We start from the raw sequence: 17,762 nt of genomic DNA, 5'->3' as shown, positions 1-17,762 counted from the left end.
TGGGTGGAATCTCTTCAAAAGTACAGGCACGTATCCCTTTTGTGAATTAGGCGTACTCAAAAATTAGCCCATTTTACTTAGAAAGGAGATGTGTTTGCGAGCTTTGCCACATTGTTCCTGTGCAAAGCTTTCAATATTTTAACACATTTAGTGCCTGGTTTAACAGGATTGGCTACTGATATACCACACACAAAATTGGTGCTGTTTAGTGACTTCCCAAAAACAAAAATCCAGAATTTTCTTCAAAATGTACACTTTATTGTCAACAAAAGTACAAAAACAAAAGTCAATATTTACAATACTTTTATGGCCTTCTTTTCGGTTACCCTCTTTGGTTTCACTGCTGACCTGATGGTTCAAAATATTCATGAAACAATTAGCCAATTACACGTAACATGAACATTCTTCAACAAAATCTGTAAGGACTGGTATGGAGACAAAAATAAACTGAATCACTTCTAGATATCTCCACACCATGCAACAAAGTGAGATTGTACATTTCAAATATTTAAATAAAAACATGGATTTTAGCTCTTTATTGACTTAACTATTGCAGTTAACCTTGCATGTCTCCCATTTTATAAATAGCCAAACATATGCTAGACATTCAGACTCAAACATATTTACAGCACGCTGAATCAGAACACTATGAACGGAAAAATGTTTCGTAGACTACAGTGTTTGACATCAACCTGACTTAGATATAGACCTACCACAGTATAACGAGTAAACAGAACATGAAACATTTGCTAAAACAAAAAAAGATGTAGTTTATTTGTAGTCTGAGGGGAGTGCAAAACTACTTGATGAAGAGCTATAAAGTTATTTTGAGAAATGAGAAAATCCCATCAAACTGGTGAGGTTTCACATTAATGCACTAACTGAAGTACGCCTTCCAACACAAATACTGACTCATTCTATTAAGGCTAGCAACAAAACCAAAGGCCCTGCATACAGTGTTTCTACAGCCCAGTTAATTTCAGAGAGGGGACTTTAAGGGGTGAATCTTGCCAAAAATATAAATAAATAAACCTGTCCAGATCTCTCACATTTCACCCTAAAATCAAAATATTTTTTGTATAAAGAAACTGAATCGAGCCATTTCATTATAATTTTTCAAATACAACCCAGACATGTTCTTGACAAATCGAGATTCACCCCATAAGCATCAATGTTCGGCTCTAACAAACATTATGTTTCACATTAGTCCCTTGTAATCATTTATGCACTTCGCTAAACACTAGTGGACTGTGTTCTGTGTAGCCCTATGCAGATATGACATCATGCAATCTGAAGGTCACGGGGTGTAGCAGGACATTTCCCAAGCTATACTTATTGTCCATTAATCAGAAACCTAAACCTGTTTACTCTTAGCCTCTCTACAGTAATCTAGAGGAAATATTACACATGAACTTCATAGGGCAGCATTGAAAAGAGGTACCAATAAATAAAACATGAGATAGACATAAACATGTTTCAGAGAGAACAGAAGGTGTAACAGCAGTGAAGTCATCATACTTCTAGAATCCGACCGCCATCTCAGGACCACTTCAATTCAGACAAGGGACTAGCTCTATCGAGTCCCCCAAACGTAGACTTTAAGGAGAGAACATACTGTACTTGCTTTATTTACACAGGCCTAAAAAGTGTACAGTGAATTTACATTTTTACTCTAGGGGAAAGAAAAATAGCTGTGTCCACCACATCAGCAATGCGCATGAAACGAGAACATTCACTGGGAACACAAAAACAAAATTAAGAATCAAATTAAACTAAATGCAGTCCTCTGTGCAGACTAAATTTACAACACAAGTGGTTTTCTTTTACACTCTTGGATTGTGGTGGAGGATTATTATTATTTGGATTAGGAAATATTGTGGAAACATTCTGCGATGCAGGACACACGCGAGCAGCCTGACTGAGGCGTGTGCGTCCAATCAGATGTCTGGAATTAGATGATTGAAGTGTAGTACAGCACATTCAGTGTGACAAGGCCTCTTTCCTGGTTCATACCTGAAACCACACACAAATGCACAAAACTAATGAAATTCCATAAGTTCTTCAGTAGTTTACACCTTGTCCTAACCAGAGGCGATGCGATAAGATTCCAGCGACAAGCAATCTGTCTGTCCACACTAGGCGTGACACGACACCAGGGTATTAATACACTAAAATTAGGATAATTGACAATAACATGTACAAAATCGAGCAGTCACAGTCAGAACAGTCCGTTTATTGAATGTAATTTTCTCACATAAGCATAGGGTTGTCACCTGTCCCGTAAAATACGGGATCGTCCTGTATTTAAAGACAAAATTATGCAATTTGAGCTGATCAGATGGCGACACAGTGAAATCGTTCCAGACCACTAATTTAACATTGATATAAACTGGAAATTTTGCCTATGGTGGGTAAGGGACTGTCTGAAAAGTCCAAATAAAAGATGTATTTTTTTTTAAAGTCATATGTCAGGAAATTTCTCATTTTAGCAAATAAGAGGATTTACTATTTTTATTAATATGATACCATTAAGATTGACATCAGAATGGAGCGATATTGAAATGTTATGACTATCTAGCAGCTGAGCTCAGTTTGAACGCAGTAACTGCTGAAAGATTAATAAAGGTAAAACTGTCCTGTCATATTAATGTCATATTAAATCAATGCCTTTATTGCTAAAACTGTGGGGGATGTGGTTTGGTGCCGGCTTTAATATACTGAAATAAAAATATTTTTAGACCCATTCGTTGACATGACGTCACAGAAATAGAGACCATTTAAAAAAATAGAAAGCCCTGTCGCTTGTGTGTCATGGCTGGTTAGGACAAAAAAATAACATGAAAAATATACCTTTTATCACGTCACGGTGTTGCGTCGTGTCTGGTTAGGACACAGTGTTACGGTTTTATGGTATTGAAAAATGGCACCTCCATTTGTTATTTGCAGTCATTTTAACCAGAAGGGTCAGATGTGTAACTCCCCCTTTTTTTTGGATGATGATAATAAAATTTCTTCCCTGAAGTAAGAACAATAAAATTATACATTTCTTTTGGGATTTTATGCTATTTTGGTCTTATTTACATGTACATTTCTACATTTTACCATTAATTTGCATATACAAATAAGCAAATTGTTTAAAAAATTAGAACCTACACTTCTATAAGTTGAAACACAAAGAAAACGAGAATGTGAAATAAATCTGATGAACAAAATATAAATAACGTGATCTGAAAACCATGTCATTCCAGTTACAGCCAGTAGATGGCTTGTTGTAAACTAATTATATATTCTATAACAAGATATGCATTTGGATATATATTTAGATATCATCAAACTATTATTTGTCAAAGTTTAGCATTTTAAATTGATTTGAAGTGTCAGTTTTCACAGTTTATTTCATTATGCTTGCAATCAAACCTGACCATGGTGTTACAAAGAGAAGACACAGAATAAGCATTTTTCTACCAATCATTTCTTTCAAACATAAAATTAAATGCATAATAATGTAAAATGAACATCAAGAAACAGAAATTAACTGCCAAATTATTATTATTTTTTGAGTATATAACAATGACCTGAATGGTGGCTGTAAAGCTCCACTTATTGATACCCTGGTTCTAGTGTGCGCGTGTGTGTGTGTTTGCTTGCACACTATCTTTGTGGGTATGTTATTGTTTCACCCCCTCATTTCTGAGTGTTTGTGTTTAGCATTGTGGATGATTTATTGGTTTTATTTGACTAATAAAAAAAATGCTGTTTTATAGTCTGACCAGATCATTTGTGTGTGTGTGTGTGTGTGTGTGTGTATGTTTTGCACTGAGGATGTTTAAGAGTTTCACCCAGTAAATTCTGTCTATTTGTTTCTGAATTATGGCTGATTTATTCATTGTATTTGACAGATAAATTATGCTCTGTTTTTTGGTTCTTCCCATTGTTTTTTTTATCTTTCACTTGTTTGTTTTTTTACAACCACATAGACTTATCAAATCAAGCCCATTTTTATGTTTTATGTAAGTTCAGATGGCAAATGGAGGAAAAGTCTTGTACTGCTCTGATAAAGGAAACAATTTTTCTTAAATAAGGAAAATGTATTCCGGTCAAAAATGACAGAATACAATAGAAGGGTTAAAAAATAGTTTCGATTCAGATTCTCTAATGAATCAAGAATTGTGAAACATTTGACCAATTACATGTAAAGAACCTGTTCAAAACAATGATTCGCTCCAAAATCACTCCCACATTTAAAGTTCTCCCTGAGCCCTAAATGTAATTTAATTTAATTCAAAATAAGCATACTTAAGTTTTCTCACCTTTTTTGTCTTCTTGACGGCTCTCCTCTAGACATCTGCTTTATGATTGTTCTCCTCCAGTTTCTTACTCTCCTCTGACGTGCCCGCCTCCTTCTCTCCAGTCTTCCAGCTGCCTTGTCTGACAGGACAGTTTTACCTTTATTAATCTTTCAGCAGTTACTGCATTCAAACTGAGCTCAGCCGCTAGATAGCCATAACATTTAAATATCGCTCCATTCTGATGTCAATCTTAATGGTATCTGAACAATATATATATATAATGGTTAATATTATGTATGACCTTTACAGCAGCCATACAGTATATACTTCACCCAACACACAGTCCATGATTTAAACATGATGATTTAGGGCCGGAACTTACTCTACGCAAGCACTTTTAACAAGTTAATTCAGGGCAATTAATTATATAAAAAACCCTCAATTAACAATTCCCCCTGGCAATACGGAAATTCTGTAATAAGGATTTTTTTCTACCATTGTAGCAATTCAAGCTTAAAATACCACCTCCATTTTTCTTTGCATTTTGCTGTCAGTAGGGGACAGTCAGCACAACTCCAGCTGTGCAGCCAACAAACCATACAAAAGGAGCCTTACACAGCAGGCACTATAAAAAGCTATATGTACATAGACCAAAATAAAAAGTAAATGATGCAGCTGGATGGAACACGGCAGATGGATTTGAAACTCCATTCCAAAATAAATTACTGTCCGCATTTGCATACTTGTGTAGAGTGTTTCTGACCTTAAACTTGTCAACTTTTGCATTCTCATGTTGCACCTTACCTTGATTTCTTTATATAGATCCAGTAGGTGAGTCCCACCAGACCAGCGGCCAGGAAGAGCCCAACCAATACACCCCCTATCAGCTTGGCCTGCTCTGCTACATCTTCATTTTTTTCTAAAGATGATGAACAGATAAACACTTTGCGATGACTAGTACACCATTTTGACACCTGTAGACCCAAACAGGGATCCCACTAAAAGCACAAAAATTCCACAAAATTATGACCACTAATAGAATGACAAAAGGGCATCTAGGATTAAAGACAAATGTTTGTGTGATGCCAGGATGCTCGACACCCTCTGAACCCATGTGTCACTGGAATCACGATCATTTTGGATCCACACGTTATATATATATATATATATATCTATATATATATATATATATATATATATATATATATATATCATTATATAATAAATTACTTAAAAGTATAGATGTGTAAACGATGACATCATTTTCATTTTTGGGTGAACTATAGCAACTACTAAGTTTAAGTGAAAAGAAATCATATCTTCTTACCTGCATTGGACGTCTCCTCTTTAAATACTGAAATCAGATATAAAATGAAATTAACTTTGGGTGCAAAAAGTAGCTGGTATCCAAGACAAATTTAGTAGAGAAAAACCACCACCCAAGTGTGGTTTAGAATATATAGATGCAAAATCAATTCCAATCAAAAGTAAGTATTGCCCGATCAGATTTGGGCATTTTCTCAGTAGATTTAGTAAGGAGGAAGACCACAAACATGCGATAGTGGTCAGAAAGAGAGGAGGAGGAGGAGGAGAAAGGGACAGCAGTCCAGCACCCTGACACAGACAAACAGAACCTGAGCCAAAGCTGAGAACCAGAAGAGAAAAGAATCTCAAGCCCTGCGAGTGAACACATTCAACAGGACCTGAGAGAGAGCAGCTAAGGTGTCTTTCCAAAGTTCACACTAGGAATTTTATGATTAGTAATGTGCATTGTGATAAGCCAACAAACTGCCCTGTGTGTAAATATGCAACAGGCAAAACTTTCTGTGAAACATGAAGATAAATGTAAAATAGTTTTAAAGAATTCTTCGCATGCACAAAGGAGATGTTAGATTTCAGCATTTTCATAGCAGGGCTGTCATTTGCATTTGGCAATAAATCTGATATTATCTGATTTTGCTAAATGTACGTTTTTTTGTTTTGTTTTGCATTGTATACATCTCCACTTTGAAACCACTATCAGGTCTATACAATGTTAAATATGTATTAATGAAAAATGGAACAGATTAGATTGAATAATAATCATTTTTATTCTTGACAGCCCTATCTTAGATTGTTATGGTTAGTATAAGCAGTCCTCACTTGTCAGAGTGAAAAACCTCTTTAGCACATTCAGTACTTACGAGTAAACACGCTGATGTCCTTCATGTCATATCCTAGTTTGTTGGTCACATGACAGGTGACAGTGAGGTTCTTACTGGGCTTTACGGTCAGTTTATACGTGGCCTTCCCATTGACGTATGTCATCTCATCCTGTGGGAAGACGAACAGAAAGTATCAGTTTACAGGGAATCAGAAGCACTGTGTTGTCATGATGTATTTTTTTTAATTTTCAATTTTTTTTAATGAAAAACAAAAGTTAAATGTATATATATATATATATATATATATATATATATATATATATATATATATATATATATATTATAATAATAATATGATAAAATAAAGTTACAAAGCCATATGTCATTTAAATGTGCATTTTTTTCATCTAAAAAATAATTAAATATTTTTAATAAATCATTAAGTACATAATTAATTGTTAAACTATAAAATAACTAAATTAACCGATAAATCAATAAATGTCCCTTTTATTTCATATTAGCACTAGTTTGCTTCCATTTTCATTTTAGCATTATCTTTGGGTTGATTTGTTGATTATCTGAAGGTTATTGACATGTTATTCAATGAGTGTGGACAAAAAGATAACGCTAAAATGACAATGGACACAAACTACTGCTAAAATGAAACACAAGGGACATGTATTGATTTGTTTAGAGATTTAATGAGGAATGATTTTATGATTTGTAAACTATTTCATTATGTACTTAATGAAAAATTGAGATATTTTTTTAATTATTTGATTTAGAGTAATCTGGACCTCCATAACAAAAAAAAAAAAAACAGGAAGGCTAATTTGAATTTGGTTACATTTTTGTAGTTTTCTATTGCACTATCTTTGCTCTAGGCACCATTTAAAACATTAAACCACTAGAGGGTGCTAATGATCCACAGCCCATTGAGCATCCTGTCTTCAGTGCACTACACCTAAAGCCAATGGAAACCCCCACAGAACACTCTCACACACCTCAGGGTCAAGAAGCACCCATGCCATGTGAAAAAAAAATCCCAATCAGTAATCACAAAGCCATTAAATGAGTCACCATCATTAATGCTGTGCCTTCAAATGCAAAAACACACTTTAATATCAGTGTCATTAAGGCAGTACTCTGAGAGAAAGAACCCCTCACAGAGAGTGCAGTACGTGTTATTAATACCAGCACGGCAATCCATGGCATAATGGACTAATCATTCATTAAGACTCATCAAGTTCAAATTAAAAGTATAAAATGCAATTTTACACAATGTAACATTTATATATGAATTTACTTAATAATATGAAATAATATCAATAAATTAATTAGCATATATTTACAGTATATACATACACTGGTGGTCAAAAGTTTGGAATAATGTACAGATTTTGGTACAGAAGTGGCATTCAACTGAACACAAAGTATAGTCAGGACATTCCTGATGTTCAAAACAGCACCATCACTATTTGAAAAAAGTCATTTTTGATCAAATCTATACAGGCCCCATATCCATCAGCCATCACTCCAACACCTTATCTTTGAGTATTCATGCTAAATTGCTAATTTGGTACTAGAAAATCACTTGCCATTATATCAAACACGGTTGAAAGCTATTTGGCGGTTTATTTCGTTAACTTTTTGGAGTACACTAGTTTATGGATGACCTCAAAGTAAACAGACATTGAATAAAAGCTGCAAAACTCCAATTTTGGAAACTCCAATGCAAAGACTGTCCAAACAGTGTGAGAAATGGGAAGATTCTTACTGCGTGTGTGTTTGTATTGCAGTGTGTCCACACTACGCTGTGTGACACAGAGAGAGAGAGAGAGAGAGAGAAAGAACCGATAACAGTTTTTTTTCTCACACATTGGTCAGACTGCTCTGTATCAAAACCCAAACACTGTACTGGGACTCATGGGACACACTATGTCTGGGATGTCTGGGTAACAACACAGACAAACACAAGCTAGTTTTGTGTGTCCTGCTTTCTCTATCCTCATCATCCTGTTCTGATGTCCTGGTCTAGCAATGAGAATATTCAGAGTGGGACACGTTCATGGAGATATGACACACCGACACGACACCTCCCCTCAGAGGGAGCAGTGAGAGGCCATCTGAGGACGCAACTCGGATAAATAATATAAAAATGAAAAAACGAAAAAAGCTGAACAAAGTAAAATGCTAGTCTCTAGCCCCATCAGTCTGCATGAATAATCACTTGTGTGTGATGTTTAAACAGAAGTTCTGTCCCATTTGTTTTGACAATGTACTTTTTTTATTCAAATTGAATGTCTGCGCCTCTGCGTCTGCGTTTCAGTCGTAGAAAACCTGCGACTTCACACACCTGTGCACCTTTCATCTTCATTTTCATTGTGGAAAGTTTGGAAATGCAGGTGTACTTAGAACAACAATATTGGAAATGTAATGTTAAAATTCTGATCAGCAGATTATAATACAGCTGTGCAAAGATAAAACACAGTTACTACACGATTGTCTGTCCAGTGACAGACAGATTTGGCTCAAAAATGTTAATTTTTTTACATTTACATTTATGCATTTGGCAGATGCTTTTATCCAAAGCGACTTACAGTGCACTTATTACAGGGACAATCCCCCCGGAGCAACCTGGAGTTAAGTGCCTTGCTCAAGGACACAATGGTGGTGGCTGTGGGGCTCGAACCAGCAACCTTCTGATTAACAGTTATGTGCTTTAGCCCACTACGCCACCAACTCTGAAGCCATTTTCCCTATGTTTCAGTGTTTGTGTAGTTACTGTGTTTTACCTTGTAACTTAGTGTTTGTGACTTACATTAGTTCCATTGACGCTCCATTGCACTTCAGGTTTAGGCAATCCCTCTGCCTCGCATGTCAGGATTTTGTTTTTGCCGTTGTTGCTGCGATGCTTCGTCAAACTCACAATTCTTGGGGTACCTAAAGAAAGCATTATATTTATGTTTAAGTCAGAAAACTAGTGACAAACAGACTTTGGAAGTACAACTCAAACACCTCAAACAAAGGTATATACTATACGTTCACACTATGAGCTTGGCTTCGCAAGTGTGTATAACGTCCTACCTTCTACTGTAAGATCAAAGGACAAGCTGCGTCTGATTCCATCAATGGACACGTCGCACACGTATAGGCCTGCATCAGCATACGTCAATTTAGAGAAGCTGGTCAGATTCTCTAGTTTACGGTTGTCCTGAAGAAATTGAAAAAATGTATTTGTTTAGGATGACTTAGAGGTGAGCACCGACATTAAGTTGACACTCAAACCCGTCCCAAAAACAAGACCATTTGAACCGACCTGAACCAACAGGTACAGTCAAATTTTTAGATGGAGATGCTTTCTAAAAACTGACTCTATGGAGGGCCAAATTACTAAAAATTAAATAATTAAATGCATAATACAATTGTAAATAAATAAATCAATAAATGTCCCTTGTGCTTCATTTGTAGCACTAGATGTCACAGATACACTTAAGAAATCAATGCAGAACATTGTATCTCAAAAGGAGTACAATGCGGCCCCCCATGCACTACTTAATGCCCACTGTGGTACCTCTACCTCTAATAGTTGCCACCCCTGCTCTAGTAGGACTATAGTGAATGTGAGACCTTTCAGTTCAATTTGCAACCAATTCTTGAATTTAGTGCCAATCCTTGCAATCCCCTAAGATCTATTACCTTAGTCCATGTCACTTTTGCTTCGGTGGAGGCGTTCTTTTCCAACGTCACCACCAAGCTTTCCCCAAACATCTTTAACACCTTTCCAGTAGGAATGAGGCTTACATCCAGAACTGAAAGAGAGAGAGAACATATGACGAGTTGATAAGCGATTAAAACCTGAATCAGTTCACTGTAGGCTACTTTTTACTGCACATCAGTCCTCAAAACATTTGAACCTATGAGGAGACTTAATCACATCATAGCCAACTAAATGCTTTCGTATGGACCTCCAGTGCCTTCATCACCATCCCAACCCCCAAAACTCCCTGCTAGAGCAATTGTTTCCTCACACGGATGGTTAAGATGCCACCATCTTTGAAACCACATTGCATAGACGCCATGAAATACATCTGAGCCTATAAATTTGAAGCATCACTAAATCCACTTTATGGAGATCATCAGGCGTTTTGAACTAAACGGACACACTCACACTCTTAACTCAGAGTGAATTATTAAAAGAGGGCAGAGTGTGAGAGCTTATCAGTGAGTAGGAGCCCTTGCCAGCCTGGCACTGTCTGCTCAACTCAAGTTAAAAATACATAATTAAGATGTCTGCCTGGTGTCCCGCCCTCTTTGCTAATCCAACCGAAGATAGATTTGATTAACATTTCACTCGGGGGTTCATTTGTACCATAAAGGAGGGAATACATTGCAAAGGAAAGGTTTGGTGTACTCCGGCTGTGTTCACTCACAGCTCACTGTGATGATCTGAGTCGACTCCATCTCTTCTTTGTCAAGCAAGGAACATTTATACACGCCAGAGTCGGCTCGGGTGACACCAGTCAGGGTGTACACATCCTTGTTCGTTACTGTGACCTTCTGACCCTGTAGAGGGCAAAAGAGAGACAGAGAGAGATGGTGTGATTAAACAGTATGGCAGGATACAGAGCAGACAGCAGGACCCCGAGTAGACGGAGCTCTTACTCAGGTGGCAAAGCAAGCCATCACCTTAATGTTGAAGTTGAAGCTGGTTGGAGGAGGGTTTCCGTCTGCCTGGCATTTTAGTGTCACGTTATCACCTTCCCTAATGGGGCTCTGAGAGACAACCTGTAGACTCACCTTCTCTGTAGGGTCTGAGAGAGAAAGAGAGAGAGATAGAGAGAGAAAACAGACATTAGGAAGGACAGAACAGTGACAGAATGGAAACGGAGGAAGATGACTGTCATTGGACTGGTGCATAGCATCAACAATCATTTTGTAGGTCAGAATTTCTCAACTGTACGGAAGCCCATTTTTGCCATATAAAATTTTTTAACTTTGGTAAATGGAAAATATGAGATACAAAGTCAAAATTTCATTAGAAAAAGTCATAATTATGCGATTAAAAAGTCGTAATTGTATGATAAAAAGTAATGAGATTAAAATGTCATTATGTTGAAATTTTTTTTTTATTTATGATACAAATTAATTATTTTGAGAGATAAAAGGTTAATATTAAGAGATAATGTCATTATGTTGAAATAAAAAGTCAATATTATGAGATACAAAGTTATTATTCTTTGTATGTTTGTATGAGGGTGAATGAATAATAACAGAATTTTCATTTCATTTTGGGTACACTACTATGTGGTCAGTTGCACTTTATAATTAGCATTTAGCATTGTTTTCCCATGCTGTCCACATCCCTTTCACAACTGATTTTTGATCCACAACCCACCAGTTGAGAAGCACTATTATAAGATACAACTCAATTCTGCAGGCCCCCAAGAGGCTTGAATGCCTTCATTCCACAACCATTTACCATATCTCATACTCACCATCGTTCCTTACCCAGCAGCCTCAGAGATTTCATATCACATGTGCACCCTGAGGCACTAAGCAAACCTCTCAGCATTCAGAGAGAGAGAGAGAGCAATGCATTATGTTTTATCATGATCCAGGAAAAAACTATCAAAAAAAATTATTAATACAAATTAAGCCTGGCTCCCAAAGTGATGAGATAAAAAGACTTGGCGCCACAAAATAATACAAATAAACAAGACGTCTTTTTATAGAGCACAATAGTGCCCAACCAACTTCTTCAGCCTATTTCACACAACTGTTTAATAGAGATTTCATGAAGTCCTGCATGAACCAAACCAACCAGCTCTGAGGTGAATCATAATATTAAGAACTTTGGAAGCAAAATAAAAATGACAAGGCTGTGTACTTTGTGTACAATGAGGGAATGGACTACAATCCCATGATGCATTATGAATGATGTAATCTAATTAAAAATGATGGAAACAAATGAAACTATTGATTTTAAGTTAATATACAGTACATAACAATCTATTTTAAGTTTATTGCTAAATATTAATATGTATTATAATTAGGGCTGTCGATTTAACAAGTTAAATTTAATTATATTAAAAGTAACGCATTAAAAAAAATTATGGAATGAATCATGTCTCCGGAGCAATTCAAGCTTGAAGTACCGCCTGTTTTCTCCCGGGGGCAGTAAGCAAAACTTCAGCAGTATAAGCAAGGCACAGTTTATACATAGAACAAACCGCATTCACAGACAGCAGACAGTACAAGATGAGGATGGATGCATTTTTACGTTACAGCTTGATGGAGCGTAAATCCGAATGCATAAATCTCAAGACTAAGTTTCAAGCTACGTTTAACTTCACAAAGCGACCTAAAAATGGTAAGTTAATGGCACGGCACAACCAAAATGAGACACTCCAGAAGCATCCGTCTGACGCAGGTGTACATTGACACGTCCTTAGACAAGCCCTCATAATATATCTCGGACTGATTGACAAATTCAATTGCAAAATGGATTGCAGTGAAAAGTGGGCCAATGATTGGCTTATGATCAATAACATGGAAATAAACAAAATATTGGATTCTAAAGCCAATTTTTAGAACGTGGTTTTTCTCTTATCGATGCGTTACTCGTCTACCACAATAACGTATTGCATTTTAATGATCTGAATCATTTTTATGATGCATCTATTTTATTTATAGTTATTTAAATATAACTATATTTATATAATAATATAACTATATAATAACTATAACTATATCATATATACTATATATATATATATATATATATATATATATATATATATTAAAAATATTGTCATTTGAGGGGCTTTCACAGCAAATATTTATATATGTGATTAATTGTGATTAGTTCAATTAATTAATCAGCATACCATGTAATTCATTTGATTAAAAATGTAAACGATTGACATCCCTAATAAAACGTATCTTTACTTTTAGAGGGTGGACTCGTTTGCATCATTTACAGTGCGTCATAGAAGTGGGCGGTCGCTGCAGAGCTTGTTTGGCACTGTTTTTTGGGCACGACTCTCTGATTGGTGGATTTTTCTTTATAGGATAGTGTCGATTTAGTAGTGTGGTTTTTTTTTTACCAGAAATTCCACCATGAAATATTTTTTTTTCTCTTTTTTTTTGGCTTCACCATATGCATATACCATTGATTAACAACCTCGGCTCTCAAGGTAGGTCTGTTTGTAAAGGTTTATATTTACGTATAATTAAAAATCAATTATCCTATGGAGAAAATGTTTCTTTCTGGAACCAGACTGTTGTGCTGCCTTTGCTGGCTGCATGCAAAACAAACATTGTACCAGTGTCGTCCAAAAATAATTATTCAAAAATACTAATGAGTTATCAGTTTGAATGTCTAATAAATGAATCACTGAATCCATCTGAGCAGTAAATGAATTAACATCCAAGTCACTTAATGACTGGATGTTTACAATAATGGGAATCTAATGAAAAAAAAAAAACATTAAAATATGTTGTATTAAAATAGCATGTATTTTGTAACATATTGTTCCGTTTGTTTTTTAATTATGACCAGGGGGCTATGGTAGTTACTCCACTTACAATGAATTTGGTAGGTCTCTGGTGCTGAAAACTGGTTGGGTCCCAACACATGTATCGCCATGCAGGTGAACTGTGATGTCACATCATCTTTCCTGGCTGTGTACTGCAGACTGGAAGAGGTGCTGGAGAGACCAGTGGCTGGCTCCTTGGTGACAGTAGATGTGATAATGATCGCTGTGGCGGCACACAAAAAAACACAGACACATCAGTCACTGGAGCTGGCAAAAATAGCAATTGTCACACTGAGACTATCTACAACAGAAGTTACTGATGTTGTGTTGCGTCGTGACAGTATGAGATTGTCAACACTGAAAGCAGCGCAGCTGCACATCACCTCAAAATGGCTAACCATGGACAAATCAGCAGCTAGAATTCAACAGTAGCATGGTTGTACTTTATTTTCAAAGGAACAACAAAGGTATAACAACTGACTTTGTATGGACTATTTAGGATACTGAAACTATTTTAAATGTAACTTTACAAGTTTTCAGTAGCCAAAGATTGTATAAATGATTAATCCAGAGCGATAATGATGACCTGATAATACATTATCCGTTACTCATCCAGACAGATAGATGGAGCAAATAAAGTGGATGGAGTAGCAAATAGCAACTGGATATCCATCAGTCGAGGATGTGTCACATTACATCAGGCACTTTGAGTATAGATAGACTGCTCTGGTGATTACAAAAGGAAGCAATCTAGATTTGAGTTCCTAAACATGAACTTACTCTTGCCATCATCCACTATAGACTCGTTGTTTTTCATCCAAATGAGATCCACTGCTGGGTTGACACTCTCCACCACACAATCCCCCAACTGACACACAAACACACACAAAAACACAGTGCACCTGCTTTAGCACAAGGGGTTAAATATGCAGAAATCTCATCAGCTTGAACTTTAGAACTTTGGAACAGGTTCAAGTCTGTGATACTGAAACACTTTCACTTTCGACTCTAGTCTCTCAGATCTATTTATGGACTTGGGACACATAGTATTGACGTGGATCACATTATTTTGTAACATCACATGTCACTGCCTTCATTTTGATTTCAGTGTGTGTTTACGTGTGACTCAGGGTACATTTCCGTCTGAATTTCCCTATTGATTTTTCACAACCGAGGTTCTGTAGGTACTTTTAGTCTCGCTGTTGTTGCGCTTGTGGTAGGTAAGTCCCGAGGTGGCCCAGGAAGTTACATTTATAACATGACATCATCTGACATCCTGCCCCATTTACACATATAGTGTTATTGATGGGCTGCACAACTAGTCATAGGTAATCACAAATAAATGGCATTCTATTTTAATAAGGTATCACTTTGTATTGCAAGCACTTTCGACATTTAATCATGTGCAGGAGTTATGGATACCTACACTTACATTTTCACTTGTTAAAATACTTGCTATTAGTGAAATTAAATAGTTGGAAACCCCTCATGGACAAAGAAAGACTTCTGTTCACTGTATGTGTGAACACCCCTTTAAGTGTTTGGGCTTTATCTATGCTGTTGTGATACAAGTTTGGTCTCCCTCACTCTGTCTTTCATGCCCTTTTCCTGCCTCTGTGTTGCTTTTCCTCTTCTCTGTGGTTGAGTAAAAACACCACTAGAGGCGGATCAGGGACCGCATTAATAACACGCTGACAGGATTGCATGCTGACGAGCTATCTGCCCCGGGAAAGAGAGATCAGCAGAAAGAGAAAGAGCACAAAGAGATAATAATGGCGGTGGAGGCGAGTCGACAGCGGGTGATGCATGAGCTCAGGTGTTCAGGGTGGCGTGAGAAATCCAAGCTGTAGTGGAACCACGACTAAGGGGGTTGGGGGAGATAGGGTAAGGGAAATTGCATGCTGTGATTCCAGTCTCCGATAACACATCGGACCCTCCTCAGGAGCCGGACCATGACACATCACCTCTCAAGCGCACAGAGTGCTGCCTGAAGCCTCAAGTTTCCACTGATTCATGTACCTGACCAGCTGTGACTAAGCACCTCCTCTCTGAACTTTCTGGGATGAATTTGTGAAACAGTTTCACCACTTTTGTGCATGGTATTTCAGTGCAAAACTTGCATCTAATTAGTGTTCAAGAATGGTTCATTAAAAGCAGCGATGCTACTAATATAACTTTAGATACAACATTTTTCAATAGCGTGACAGTAGATCAATCGTTTTTACAATAATGCAACTTTTCCAGAAACAAGCTACATTTTCGAATGAGTTACATAAATCTACATTTGTCACACTGTATTGCAAATGCAGCAATGGAGCCGAGGGAGTAATCTAACGTGCTCACCAAAACCATCCTCTCGGATTTGGGAAATCCAAATCATTAAGTTAATCTTTTGGATAGTTCATGTAAAGAAATCCCTTATATTTAGCTTTGGGAACTCCAATAAATTTTAGTGATTTGGTTAAATTGGACGGTTCATGTAAATTAACTAGTTCACTTTAATGAACTGCGCAGCCTTAAGGTCCCAATATACTTCAAGTGAAATTTTAGAATTAAAGGAGGGTAACGTCATTTAGAACAAAATGTGTTTTCTGTTCGTTTCGGTGGTTTGTAACAGCGAACGTTTGACAAACTTTCAGCAAAACTTCTTAGCGGCTGCTAAACGCATTCTTTCTTCCATTGGTACACTTCATTTGTAGGTATGACCTGGAGCTCCACCTACTTTGAGGCAGCCAGCTAATTCAGTTACAGTTATGAAGGAACACCGCCTGCAACTCAATCCAGCCAAAACCGAACACCTTCATCTGTGAAGCAGACACACTCTCTGTCTTCAAAAAACATCTTAAAACGCATCTTTTCCAAGAGCACTTAACTAGTCACTTAAAAAAAATAAAATAATGCACTTGTATATGTCTTGAATACTATTCTGATGCTAGTGAAACTTTGTAATATGGCACTTTTGTACCAATGTCTCCTTAGGATGATTCACTTATGTTTTCCTCTTTTGTAAGTCTCTTTGTATAAAAGCATCTGCCAAATGAATAAATGTAAATGTAATTCCCATTTATGGCAGTCAGTCAGTTAAAAACAGTCAACATTAACACACCATTGGTGCAAATTTACCTACGTACATCTGTACGATCGTTCGCATAGACATTTTTGGGGCGGCTGTGGCTCAGTTGGTAGAGTGGGTTGGCCACAAATCGCAGGGTTTGTGGTTCGAATCCCGGCCTACATGAGAAGTGTCCTTGGGCAAGACACTGAACCCCAAGATGCTCCCAATGAATGGTGAATGAGATGCAGTGTAAAGCGCTTTGAATACCGTTAAGTTTAAACAGGTGCTATATAAGTGCAGACAATTACCATTTTGCTTATTGCTGTTGTTTATCACATACTTCAATTCAGCTCTATAAAATAGGGTGTTTTATAGCTTTATTAGTGTATATTAATTAGACATTTAAACTAAATGTTTTAATATTGTCACCTTATTTGCTCAACCTTTGCGAAAATTAACCATGGTTTTTGGCATTACTACTTAAGTTATGTAGTAATCATGGCTGTAGTAACTATGTTTTTTTGCATGAAACTATGGTTTGGATACAATTAACTATGGTTTTACTACAGTAATACTGCTGCATCCATAGAGTAGCCATTGATTTAACATCAGAATATTGTAATAAACCTAAAAAAAAATCACGTTAAACGTAAAAATCACGTTTAATTTTGGGGTTAATATGATTTTACTCCAAATATAATGCCATCCGTGTGCTCATTTCATTCTTTGCAAA

General features: G+C 36.6%; 1 protein-coding gene across 2 annotated transcripts in view; it reads right to left on the bottom strand.

Moving 5' to 3' along the window:
• Positions 1-13: 13 nt before the first annotated feature.
• Positions 14-17,762, bottom strand: part of LOC127636491 (CD166 antigen homolog A-like) — an 81,692-nt gene continuing 63,943 nt past the window's right edge. Inside the window, exons 5-16 of one of the 2 annotated variants that reach the window (XM_052116980.1) lie at positions 14,755-14,842; positions 14,024-14,197; positions 11,123-11,247; positions 10,867-10,999; positions 10,133-10,245; positions 9,521-9,647; positions 9,255-9,376; positions 6,473-6,602; positions 5,617-5,643; positions 5,094-5,208; positions 4,311-4,428; positions 19-2,013 (exon numbers count right to left, since the gene is read on the bottom strand). In XM_052116980.1, coding sequence (XP_051972940.1) covers positions 4,338-4,428; positions 5,094-5,208; positions 5,617-5,643; positions 6,473-6,602; positions 9,255-9,376; positions 9,521-9,647; positions 10,133-10,245; positions 10,867-10,999; positions 11,123-11,247; positions 14,024-14,197; positions 14,755-14,842 — 1,245 coding nt within the window. In that variant the 3' untranslated portion in view covers positions 19-2,013; positions 4,311-4,337. Of the gene's footprint in view, positions 2,014-4,310; positions 4,429-5,093; positions 5,209-5,616; positions 5,644-6,472; positions 6,603-9,254; positions 9,377-9,520; positions 9,648-10,132; positions 10,246-10,866; positions 11,000-11,122; positions 11,248-14,023; positions 14,198-14,754; positions 14,843-17,762 lie in introns of both variants that reach the window. The other variant, XM_052116981.1, reaches the window with a different exon arrangement.

Source organism: Xyrauchen texanus, chromosome 44, assembly GCF_025860055.1.
Source record: "Xyrauchen texanus isolate HMW12.3.18 chromosome 44, RBS_HiC_50CHRs, whole genome shotgun sequence".
NCBI lineage: Eukaryota > Metazoa > Chordata > Actinopteri > Cypriniformes > Catostomidae > Xyrauchen > Xyrauchen texanus.
Note: the sequence above shows the minus strand (reverse complement) of the source record. Positions and strands in the feature narration are given on the sequence as shown.